The 12,438-nt window shown below is 60.0% G+C and overlaps 1 protein-coding gene across 1 annotated transcript; it reads left to right on the plus strand.

Annotated features, from left to right (window-relative positions):
* The first annotated feature begins 1,313 nt into the window (after window positions 1-1,313).
* TBX2 (T-box transcription factor 2) lies at window positions 1,314-11,840 on the plus strand. The gene is made up of 7 exons (XM_021524978.4): window positions 1,314-1,896; window positions 2,620-2,887; window positions 5,501-5,647; window positions 7,287-7,363; window positions 7,441-7,610; window positions 8,787-9,400; window positions 10,224-11,840. Exons 1-7 carry the CDS (start codon window positions 1,532-1,534, stop codon window positions 10,668-10,670), a joined length of 2,088 nt encoding a protein of 695 aa, XP_021380653.2. The 5' UTR covers window positions 1,314-1,531; the 3' UTR covers window positions 10,671-11,840.
* The last annotated feature ends 598 nt before the right edge of the window (window positions 11,841-12,438 follow it).

Consider the following 12,438-nt stretch of genomic DNA (forward strand, 5'->3'; position numbering starts at 1 on the left):
CTCCTTATCTGCCTCCCCCCGCCCGGGTAAACAGCCCCTCCGGCCGGGCACCGCCGCGCTGGCCCCCGGCCGCGAACCCGACGCGCCTCGACGGCGGGGTCCGGGCATCCGCGCCTCCGCCGCGGGCGCGGAGCGGCGGGCGGACCCCCCCCCGGCTCCCGGTCGGGGCGGCCGCCGGGCAGGGTGGGGGGCGACGGCTGGGAGCGACTCACCCGCGCTGGAAGTCGCCGCTCGGGGCCTCGCCGCCGGCCGCAGCTCTCCGCCGGGCCGCGCTCCCGGCGGCCGCCCCGTCGGCGCTGCGCGGCCGTGCGCGGTGCTGCGCGGAGCGGCGGGCGGGGCGCGCCCCACCGCGATCCGCTCTCCAGGATCTGTCGGCAGGCGGCCGCCGCCGGGCTCCCCCGGCCTCTCCCCCCTCCCCGGCCCGCCGCCCCCGCGGAGACCGGCGGGGGCCTCTGCCGCCGCCCCCCGCCCCCGAGGCTCCGCTCCCGCTCCGCCGAGGCGGCTCCGCGCTGGCCCCGCACCGGCGGCGCAGCCGGGGCTGACCCGGTATGCGGAAAGGAGCCGGGGGTGGGATTTCGAGCACTTTTCTCTGTCATTGGTTAATATTTTATTCTGTTGACATGTTTTCTTACTGCCGATGCTTCCGACACCTTCTTCTTTTCTTTTTTTTTTTTTTCTCCTCCTTTTTTTTTTTTTTTTTTTTTTTCCCTTCTTCCCTTCCTCCCTCCCTCCGCGCCCCCCGCCCCCCCGCGCCCGGAGCTTGGCCGGAGCTGTCAAAACCCCGCCTATGCAGATCCACAATTGGTCTGAAACGCGTAAAATCAGCAATCAAGGGGGCTTGGCTCATTAGCGGGCGGATCAGAGCAGGAAGGACATGTGAGATAGTCACAGTTTTACAGAGATCAGGACAAGATCTCACCGCTCCCACTCGGCTCCTTTGGCCATGAGCAGCCCGAGCCGCAGCGCCGAGCGCGGAGCGCGGAGCCGGGCCGGCCCCGCCGGGGCGCAGCCCGGGCCCGCGGGGGTGTGAGGGCAGCGCGGCCGCCTCTGCTCCGCCGCGCCCCGCGCAGCCCCGCGCAGCCCCGACCCGGCTTTTGTTTCTATTTTAGTGTCGGGAAGGACTTTCCTGGGAGGGCTCGTTCCCTCGCTCGCTCTCTCTCGCTGCAACAACAACAACAAAAAATAAGGACCTACTGTCTCCCCTCCGCAGACCGGGAGTCCCTGGAGCCGGGAACTGCCTCGCTTTTCCTTTTTTTTTTCTTCTTATTTTTCTTTTTTTTTTTCTTTTTTTTTTCCTTTTTTTTTTTTTTTTTAAATCCCGAATCTAGTTCGGCTGATTTTCGCCTCTTTTTTTTATGCTTTTTTTTTTTTTTTTGGAGTGTGTGTGTGTTGCTGATTTTCCTTCCTCTTCCAGAGACTCGAGCGAGTTCGCTGGGCAGGAGAGGGGAAAAAACCAAAACCCAACAAATACCCACACACGCATTTTTGTAAAGGGAATCCCTCTTTTTCTCCTGGATTTGTGGATGCACCGATGAGAGATCCAGCCTTCCCAGGGACTGCCATGGCTTACCACCCCTTCCACGCTCCCCGGCCGGCTGACTTCCCCATGTCCGCTTTCCTCGCAGCCGCCCAGCCGTCCTTTTTCCCGGCTCTGGCTCTGCCTCCGGCGGCGTTGGCGAAGCCCATGCCGGACCCGGGGCTGGCCGGGGCGGCCGAGGCCGGGCTGCACGTCTCGGCCCTGGGACACCACCACCAAGCCGCCCATCTGCGCTCGCTCAAAAGCCTGGAACCCGAGGAGGAGGTCGAGGACGACCCCAAAGTAACGCTGGAAGCCAAAGAGCTTTGGGACCAGTTTCACAAGCTGGGCACCGAGATGGTGATCACCAAGTCCGGGAGGTAAGAGCCGGCCCCGCGCAGCCCCCCCTGCCCGCCCCGCACCTGCGCGGCCGCGCAGCGCCCTCGCCCCTCGCCCCTCGCTCCATCCCGCTTCCCATCCGATCCCGTGAATTAACGCCGGGAGTTTCGATCCCTGGAGTTTTTTGGAGATGTTTTCCCCCCGCTCCTCCGATCTTTCCCGTCACCGCTCCCCCCGCCTCGCATTATTACTTTTCCGAGCGCGATCCCGAATTAAATTCGTGCGCGTTAATCGAGCGCTCGGAACCCCCCGCTCCCGTTGTTTACGCCGCTTCCCGCTGCTTCCTTCCCTCCTGCCAAACTTTCCCCACGTCCGAGGTCGTCCCCGGCCCTGCCCGTGGCCCCGAGCCCGGGGGAGGCAGCCCGAGGTGCTGAGCGAGCGGGTCTCAAAAGGCGGAGAAATGAGGGAAAACAAGGATATGTTTTCGCCCCTTATTTCCCGGAATGGGATTTTTGAGCTCTTTCCCTGCTTTCTGCCACGGTGTGGGCAGCAGAGCAGGATGAGAAGAGGTGGGACGTGAGGAAGGCTGGGAACCCTCAGCGAGCCAAAGTAAAAGATGGTGTTTTGGGAGCAGCAGCGGGGCCGGGCGGTACCGGGGGTCGCTGGGGTCGGTCCGGGCCGTGCCGGGGGCTCGGTGGGGCCGCGGCCGTCGGGGGTCGGCGGCGGGCGGGGGCAGCCCTGTACTGCTCTGGGTCTCTCCGCAGGAGGATGTTCCCCCCGTTCAAGGTGCGGGTGAGCGGCCTGGACAAGAAGGCCAAGTACATTTTGCTGATGGATATAGTGGCGGCCGACGACTGCCGGTACAAATTCCACAACTCCCGCTGGATGGTGGCTGGCAAGGCCGACCCGGAGATGCCCAAGCGCATGTACATCCACCCCGACAGCCCGGCCACGGGGGAGCAGTGGATGGCCAAACCTGTTGCCTTTCACAAGCTCAAGCTCACCAACAACATCTCGGATAAGCACGGCTTTGTAAGTGCGGCTGCGGGGCAGAGCGGAGCCCCCCGGGCAGGGACCCCGGGGTTTGCCCGGTGCGGGGTTTGCCCGGTGCGGGGGCTGCCCGTGATCTCCCCGGAGAAACCGCGGGGCTTTCGAGCCTCCTGCAGCCGGGTCGGCCTGAGCGGCGGGGCCTGGCCGGGCCTTGCGGTGGCCCGGCTGTCCCGCAGCCCCTGCTCGTGCCCGGCACCGAGGGGCAGCTCCCGTTCTCCGGGGGAAACAGGAGAGTTGGGCTGCGGGCAGCCTCGGGCTCCCCTTGGCTCCCACATCCCCGGCCTCTCCGGCCTCTCCTGCTGCGTCTTGCCAGCCTTCGAGGCTCTGTGGGGAGAGAATTTTGGGAGGTGGATGTGCGGGGCCGAGGCGTGCGGGGCTGCAGCGAGGGCAGCCCCGATGGGGCGGTGGCCGGACGGGGGCTGAGGTGTCCGGACAGGGGCTGAGGTGGCCGGACGGGGGCTGAGGTGGCCGGACAGGGGCTGAGGTGGCCGGACAGGGGCTGAGGTGGCCGGACGGGGGCTGAGGTGGCCGGACGGGGGCTGAGGTGGCCGGACGAGGGCTGTGGTGGCCGGACGGGGGCTGAGGTGGCCGGACGAGGGCTGAGGTGGCCGGACGGGGGCTGTGGTTGCCACCCGGGCCGAGAGGAGCCGGGCCCGGCGGCACCTGCGCTGGGTTTCCGCAGGCGGGAGAAGGGCTGGAATCATTGGCACCATCTGCCTCTGAAAGCCCCTGTTTCTATCCCTATTGATGGTATCTGCATCACCTAAAAGAGGTAAAACAAAACGAAAGAATTAAGCCAAAAGGCCACCAACCAAAATAAACAAAGAAAGGAAAAGGAGAGAGGCAGAGAGAAAAGAAAGACAGCGGAGAGCGCTGGCCATTCGCAGAGAGCCGCAGAAAGCGGGCTCAGAACGCCGGGGGAGCGCGATGCTGCGGGAACGCACAGGGGGAAATCCCAGCGCCCCAGCCAGCTCTCCTCCCTCCGAGCGAGCATTTGGGGCGATAAAGGGAAAGTTCATCGCGCAGCGCTGCTGGTACGGGAATTAGCGGGGAGCCGGGCCCGGGGCAGCCGCGCTGCGGGAGCTGCGGGACCCCGCTCGGGTGGGGAGCTCGGAGCAGCTCCGCGCCTCCCGGAGAACTTTCTTTCCCCTCTCTTTTTATTTTTTCCCCCTCTCGATTTTTCCACTCTCTCTTTTATTTTTTTTTTTTTAATTTTTTCTCTCACTTTCATTTTTTTCTCTTAAGGCAGGAAACAGCGTCTTTGTTAAATAATACATTGAGAGGTTATTTATAGCCAGAAAGGTAAATCGATAGAGAAGGAGTCTTAAAAATACCTCCTTTTTTTTTTTGTACTGGTGAAAAACTAGTTTGATTCAGCGCTTTTAACGGTTCGCCTCCTTCAATTAAAGATTTCTGGTATCTGTCGTTGTCCAAAATCCGGACTGTTAAATCTGCGAGATGAGGGTTTAGCCAGTGCCCATCTGGTCAGAGAGGGATGATTATTTTTTTTAAAGGAATGCAGATTTGCACGCCTGAATGAGACTTTTTGCACCATTTTTATGATAAATCCCATCTAGATTATATCAATATAACAGCGATCCGACAGTTCATCAGCAGGTGATTATTGCTTGGGTTAAAAAAAAAAAGGGGGGATTTTTTTTATTACCTTCTAAACCGAAATGAAGTGATAATTATTTAGCCATTTGGCTGACGTTATTTGACAATAATTACTCAAGCTTTCGCCGTCCCTCTACGAATTCTGGGCAGTGAATTCTGCGTTTCAGTCCGACCACAGCAGGTTGGGGAATTATTTAAAAGCTATCGTGCAGGAAAGCAGACAGCGAGGGGCAAGGGGTCGGAGCGGCCCCAGGGGCGCGGCTTGGGGTGTTCAGCCGCTTCCAAAAATCCTCAGCCAAATCGCGGGGAATTTGGGTTTTATTAAAAAAAAAAAAAACAACAAACCAAACTAAAAAAAATAAAATGAAAGGGGAGAGAACGGCTTTGAGTGTTGGCGAGGCTTTCAGACACCTGGCTGGGAAAAAAAAAAAAAAAGTCTGTTCCTTCTGCAACGTTGCTCCGAGACATAAATTTGCTATGGCTCGTGGTGAAACGTTCCTTTCAGGTCGCAGGAGCTGGCTGGGGCTGGCACCGGCTCCTGCCGCCCCCGACACTCACCCAGAGCCTTTTAACATTATTTTTTTTTTTGTGGTGGTGAGGGATAGTAATTTATTTTTAAGCACGGAAATATGAAAAGCGGTGAGAAACTTGTCGAAAAGTCGCCTCGCGTTTGCAGGGTTGTAATAAAACTGGGAGATCCCTTTTGCTGCTTTATTGCCGTGCTTAACACCCGCAAAGATGCGTTCTGCCCGCGTTCCCTGACCTCCTTCTTTGGGGACAGATCCCGCAACGGCATCAACAACAAAAATAAATCTCCTTCTCTGGCGTCTGCCAGCATTCCTTCCTCACGGTGAATTTTGAATTTGAGTGGTGTGTTTTTTCGGGTTGTTTTTGGGAGAAAAGGGTTTTTTTAGGGAGGGAGCTGGAGGCGTGGGGCTGACGGCAGCCGCGGGCTGTGCTCTCTGTCGCCCATCCCAGACCATCCTGAACTCCATGCACAAGTACCAGCCCAGGTTCCACATCGTCCGGGCCAACGACATCCTCAAGCTGCCCTACAGCACCTTCCGCACCTACGTGTTCCCCGAGACCGACTTCATCGCCGTCACTGCCTACCAGAACGACAAGGTAGGGCCGGGCAGCCCCTGCCCCGTCCCTCCCCCTGTCCCTGTCCCTGTTCTCACCCCTGTCCCATCCCTCACCCCGTAATTCTGTGTGTATGCATGTTGGCGAGGATATTTTGGGGCAAAAAGCAGTGACAATAGAAAGGTTAAACCTCAAGCCCTCAGAGTACGATGCACTCTCATACTGCTTGTATTATTATCGCTGTTTTTAGTGTTAATACTAATGCTGTTGTCAGAATTTTTATTATTACTATGAATAATCCCCTCATGGAGTTTGTTGCCCCTTTCTGGGCTGTGGGAGTCTTTGCTGCAGGCCCAGGCAGTGAAGAGCAGCACCAGGCCTGGGCAGCCTCACCAAGAAGGTGCTCAGGGCTCTGGAGGAGCCAAAAAACAGAGGCCGATAAGCTAATTTTAGTTGCTTTCGTGATTTAGCAAGTGTCACCCTGTGAGCAGACAGAGCCAGGAGAGTGCGATGGGGAGCAGAGAGCCTCTGCCGTCCCCTTCCAAGAGTTGTGTGTGTGTTTTAACCCAAAAGCTGACCCCCACCTCCACCCCTGGCTGCTGATGCTAATTGACAGCTCTGTCTGAGGGTCCTGGTGGGCTTGTTTCCCTCGTAAAGTTTATGGCGAAGAGTCACAATCGATTAAAGAGCACTTTGTCTGCTCGCCCGCCGCAAGCTGCGCGGGCCGGCCGCCGCCGTGGGGCCCGTCGGGCGGGGGATGCTCGGGCCGGGGGATGCTCGGGCCGGGGGATGCTCGGGCAGGGGGATGCTCGGGCAGGGGGATGCTCGGGCAGGGGGATGCTCGGGCAGGGGGATGCTCGGGCCGGGGGATGCTCGGGCAGGGGGATGCTCGGCCCGGGGGATGCTCCGGCAGGGGGATGCTCGGGCAGGGGGATGCTCGGGCAGGGGGATGCTTGAGCCAGGGGATGTTTGGGCCAGGGGATGCTCGGGCAGGGGGATGCTCGGGCAGGGGGATGTTTGGGCCAGGGGATGCTCGGGGCAGGGGGATCCTCGGGCAGGGGGATGCTCGGCCCGGGGGATGTTCAGGCAGGGGGATGCTCGGGCAGGGGGATCCTCGGGCAGGGGGATGCTCGGCCCGGGGGATGTTCAGGCAGGGGGATGCTCGGGCAGGGGGATGCTCGGACAGGGGGATGCTCGGGCAGGGGGATGCTCGGGCAGGGGGATGCTCGGGCAAGGGGATGCTCGGGCAGGGGGATGCTCGGACAGGGGGATGCTCGGGCAGGGGGATGCTCGGGCCGGGGGTCGCGGCGGGGCCGGGCAGCCGGGCCTTTTGCAGCGCCCCTCTCGGGGCCGTGTTTCAGGGCCATGCATTATTGAGCGCCCTGATGTCGCCGGCCCCGGCAGCAGCCCGTGGCAGGGAGGGAGGGATAAGAATAGCTTTTAACCAGCGCCGCGCAGCTCAGTCGCCATCTTCCCTCCGGGGGGCCGTGAAAAATAACTTCCTATCATTAAGACGCTATTAATAATTCAAGCCCAAACCTCAGCATCATTTTTAATAAAGCATGCGGTGTGTTAACGCGGGTTCCGCAGCCTGCGCCGCGCACCCCGACGGCGGCGAGGAGAGGGGCGGGGGGCGGCCAGGGCTTCACGCCGCCCTCTCTCTCCTTCTCCCCGCTCGCAGATCACGCAGCTGAAAATCGATAACAACCCCTTCGCCAAGGGCTTTCGGGACACGGGCAATGGCCGGCGGGAGAAGAGGTAAGGGCTGCGCCCGTCGCCCCGGCTCCGCGGCCGCGGGGGCTCGGCCGGCGCCCGACGCTGCCTCTCGCCCGCAGGAAGCAGCTCTCCCTGCCCTCCCTGCGGATGTACGAGGAGCCCTGCAAGCCCGACCGCGACGGCGGCGAGTCGGACGCCTCCTCCTGCGAGCCCTCGGCCGTGCGCGATGCTCTGCACTCGCCCGTGGGTGCCCTCCCCAGCCCCCTGCGCCTCAAGGGCAGCGGCAGAGGTAAGGCGGCAGTGGCGGTCCCCAAATGTCCCCAAGCGTTCTGCTCCCTCGGGACTGCTGCGTGCCGATTTCCTGTGGGCGGCGAGGCAAAGCGCAGGAAAATAAAGATGGGAACCCGCGCAGGGGGAAAGGATAAAAACAGAGGAAACGCAAGTGGCATTCACAAGTTGCAACGTTTTTTTCTTTACGTGTTTTCTTTTGAATATATATTTGTTTCTCTATACACCTGATGTCTTGTATTTATGTAATACAAGAAGAAATGGCAAATGTGCTCGCCACGTTAGCCCGGCGTGCCCTGCCTTCCATGGGAATCTCACACTCCCCCCAAAAAGAGAAAAGAAACAGAATTAATACATTTGAAAGAGGAAAATAATGTTGTAACACCAGGGCTTCAGGCTGGTAAATGAAAATAAACCAGCATCTCCCATGCTGCAGTTGTTCGATGCTGGGTTTTGTCTCGCCGCACTATCAATCTGCTCTTTAAACTTCCCACCAACTCGATTCCCTGCAAACCTTCATCAAAACTGCAACCCCCCACCCCGAGCTGCAGGGAGGGTTTATTACACCCCTCTCCACTTTCAAAGGCTTTCCCGAATATTTGCCCCAGCCCTGCAGAGCTTCACCTCACCCGCACCAAAAGGCTTTTCTCGTTTAGTGGAGCCGTTCAGGCAGGGGCTCAGCTCCCCTCGCCCTCGCCTGCCCCTCGCCTCGCATCCCCCTGCCTCCTCTGAGAGCTCAATGGGGTTTTTTAAATTAAATCCCTTTTTAGGGCAGTCTGTACCATACTGCCAGCCTTAAAACTGCCTCTTTAACCTGTGTCAACCTGCACATTTGGAATAAATCCACGGTGCACTGGCAATCGGCTCCATGTAATTAAATAGACGCAGGACCATTTCCTCCCGCGCTGTCCACTGCCCGCTCTCCTCATCCCCGCTCGGACTTTGCAGCTCAGGAGAGCGATGCTGTAATAGCTTCTGGTTCTCCATCAAACATGTTTTTCCTGTCTGGCACAGCCACAGGACGTGCTGCTGTTAATCCCCATTCCCCAGAGTGACCGTAGCACGAGGGCCCATTTCTGCCCCCAAAATGAGTCTCTCCCATTAATATCGATCACCGCAACCCCTCCTGGGCGAGGGTGCTTCTGCTCTGACCCTCTGCCCCTCCATCCCCTTGCAGAGGAGAAGCCGGGGCCCGACAGCGACGCGGAGGTGGAGAAGGTGCCCGAGGAGCGGCCGGTGGCAGCCGCCAGCCCCAGCGCGGAGGACGCGACGCCCCGCGGCAGCCCCCGGTGCCCGGAGGAACGGAGCAAGGAGAGGCACAGCCCGGAGAAAGCCAAGGATGCTGCATCCCCCCGGGAGGCTCCCGCTGAGGGCCTGTTCGGCACACGGGGCCTGGAGAAGGACAAGGTGGAAGGAAGGAGGAAAGAGACTGACCCGGGCAAGAAGGACACGGAGGGCGGCGGGCTGGGCAAGGAGGCCTTCGCCCCGCTGATGGTGCACACGGACAGCCCCCCGCACCTGAGCACCGGGCACCTGCAGAGCCTGGCGCTCTCCGGCCTCCATGGGCAGCAGTTCTTCAGCCCGCTGGGCGCTGGGCAGCCCCTCTTCATCCACCCGGGACAGTTCGCCATGGCCCCCGGCGCCTTCTCTGCCATGGGCATGGGACACTTGCTGGCCTCGGTGACCGGCGGGGGCAGCCTGGAGAATGGAGCACTCTCGTCCGCCCCGGGCGCAGCAGGGACGGCCACCCCCTTCCCTTTCCACCTCTCCCAGCACATGTTGGCCTCTCAGGTAAGCCTTGTGTCCCCATCCCTATCCCTGCCGTCCAGCTGGGCCCTGGAATCTCCTCTTCACATCCTTTCAAAAAGCTCCCTGAGTGAGCAGAGCACTTTGGGGATGCAGGTCAGGCCCGGCCAGTGTCACCCCCAGTGTGGGGACATGCAGGGTGGCCCCATTGCAGAGAGGAGCTGCTGGTGCCCCCAGCCTCCCCCAGGCCCTCTGCAGCCCACAGGGACAAGGGGTGACACACCCCTGAGACATTACCAGATTTGGCTCAGGCAGAGCGCAGAGGACATTTTGAAGTCAGTTTCGGGGTTGATTTGAGAAGAAATCTCGATTTTTTTTTTTGCAGCTGCTATGGTTCCTCCATAGTCAAGGGCAGAGTCAGGAGCTGTGGCCCTGCCTGACCTGGCTGTCCCCATCCAGCAGCTCCCTGTCTTCCTGTCAGCTCTGAAGCGCTCCCACAGCGCCTGCGCTGGTGTTGCCTTTCCCATCTCCCCTGATGGAATAGAGATGTCTTTGAACTCCCCTAATTTATCCACCCGGCTTAACAATGTGTTTTAATGTGGTTAAGGGGCTGCGATGCTGCGCAGGCAGCGTGTGGGGAGGGGACGGGGCAGATCTCAGCAAGCGTTTGTGCTCCGTGCCACCAGCCCGGCTCAGGATGGGGCAGACGGGGCTGTACCCCCTCCCTCAGCCCGTTCCACACGGACACCCCCACACTGTTTTTAGGGCTGTTCCATCTTCGCCTTGGCTTGTTTTTGGGAGGAACGGGCAGGAGCGGGGACGCAGCAGAGCAGCAGCACAACCCTGACCGCTCTTTCTCTCCCCGCAGGGAATCCCGATGCCCACCTTCGGCGGACTCTTCCCCTACCCCTACACCTACATGGCAGCGGCCGCGGCCGCCGCCTCGGCCATGCCGGCCAGCAGCGCGGCCGCCGCGGGGCCGCTGTCCCGCAACCCCTTCCTGGGCGGCAGCCGGCCCCGCCTGCGCTTCAGCCCCTACCAGCTCCCGGTCAGCATCCCGCCCAGCACCAACCTGCTGACCACCGGCCTGCCCGCCAGCCTCAACCCCGGCTCCGAGGGCTCCAAGGCCGGCAGCAGCCGCGAATCCAGCCCCGTGCCCGAGGTGCCCCTGCACAAGGCGGGCAGCCAGCGCCCCGCCGCCTCGCCCAAGGGCTCCCTGAAGGAGTCCCTCAACGAACTGCAGAACATCCAGAGACTGGTGAGCGGGCTGGAGAGCCAGCGGGAGCTGTCGCCCGGCAGGGAGTCCCCGAAGTGACCGGCAGGGCGGGCAGCGAGCCCTCCCGGCGGGGCGGAGAAGCACTGGTATTTTGTACAGCACAGTATAAATATTTATTGTGGAGCGAGGGCTGGGAGCAGACAGGGAGCGGGGTGCTGGAGCAGAGGGACCCCGCCGGCCGTGCGGAGCCACCACCCCAGAGCCAGGAGGGAGCGGCTGGAGGGCAGGGCTTGCCCACCCCTTGGCCTGTGGGGCTGGGAAAGGCTCCCCCAAATCCAGCGAGGCCACGCAGCCCCCAGGAACCCCCCAGTTCCCCGCTCCGGGCACTGGGCAGCTCGGGGGAGGGTGAGGAGCTGGTGCCCAGACACCTGATGGACAGGGCAGCCCTGCCTCGGTGGGGAATGAGAGGGGCCAAACCCTCATCTGTGCAAGGGGAGGGGGAAGGAAAAAGATAATTTAAAGAGGAAAAAAAAAAATAATAAAAAGAGGTAAGAAACAGAAGATGGAAACCAAACCGCCTCGGCAGCTGCCACCGCGCAGGGCGGGCACGGCGGGGGGAGCCTCGTGGGTACCTGGGCAGATATTTATGAAATAAATGGTAATTTGTGTAAATAAGCTATAAGGATCCCAGAATATGCAAATTGGTATTAATTTATTCAGAGTTGTACATTGGTGTGTACATAATATTTAGAGTTTAACTCCTCGCATTTAAGTTTTTTTTCGTTTTTTTTTTCATTTTACATGAACATATATATTGTAAATGAAAACTATTTAGCTCTTTGTGATTGAAGGAGATATCGGTTTCTCTGTGTTTTAAAATATTGTTTATCCCGCCTGTTCTCTAGGACAATCATGTGCCACTGATAAAACAATTTTTGGAGTCATTAAAACTAAGATTTCAATCCTTTAACGGACTTTTGCTAGAATAAAATAAACTAACGAATCCAAAACGTAACTAAAACATTGTTACAGTGCGGGGTATAGAGAATGCAGGAATAAACCTCAGGTTTTTATTTTTCACTCCAGAACAAAAAAAAAGATTAAAAAAAAAAAGTATAATAAATTTAAATATCACAGGACTGTGCTCTATATTTGTTTTAAAATAAAAAGATACATGATTTGCAACGTGCTGGTTACTCGGGTATCTGTCTGTTCAGTTTTGATGAAATTCTCACATCTTTCAATAAAAAAAAAAGTCTACTCGGAGAAGTGCTGCCGGCTGCCGCCTGTTTCATTCCCGCTCCGCCCCGTCGGGGCCGCCGCGGCTCCGCAGGTGCGCAGCGCTGGGAGCCGCCCCTTCCGCGCTGCGCGGAGGCTCCGCGGGCGAGAGACGGGAACGGCGCGGGCAGTGCGCGGAGCACCGGCACCTTCCGCGGGGGCCAGGCGGCCTCCGCCGCCCCCGGGACCGGCCCGCCGGTGCTGCGGGGACGCTCCGGGACCGGCGGGGAGCGCCGCGCACACCGGCAGCGACGGGGATGGAGTGAGCGGGGCAGAGCGGCACCGGCGGCCATGTGGAAGGGCTGACGGGGAAGGGATGAGCCGGGCACACCGGTGCCATCTGAGATGGTGATGGTGCGACCCGGGCACGCCGGTGCCGTCCGGGATAGTGACGGGGAAGGGATGACTCGGGCACGCCGGTGCCGTCCGGGATGGTGACGGAGCCACCCGGGCACGCCGGTGCCGTCTGAGATGGTGACGGGGAAGGGATGAGCCGGGCACGCCGGTGCCGTCCGGGATAGTGACGGGGAAGGGATGAGCCGGGCACGCCGGTGCCGTCCGGGATAGTGACGGAATGACCCGGGCACGC

The sequence above is a fragment of the Lonchura striata genome, chromosome 19 (genome assembly GCF_050655825.1).
Source record: "Lonchura striata isolate lonStrDom1 chromosome 19, ASM5065582v1, whole genome shotgun sequence".
NCBI lineage: Eukaryota > Metazoa > Chordata > Aves > Passeriformes > Estrildidae > Lonchura > Lonchura striata.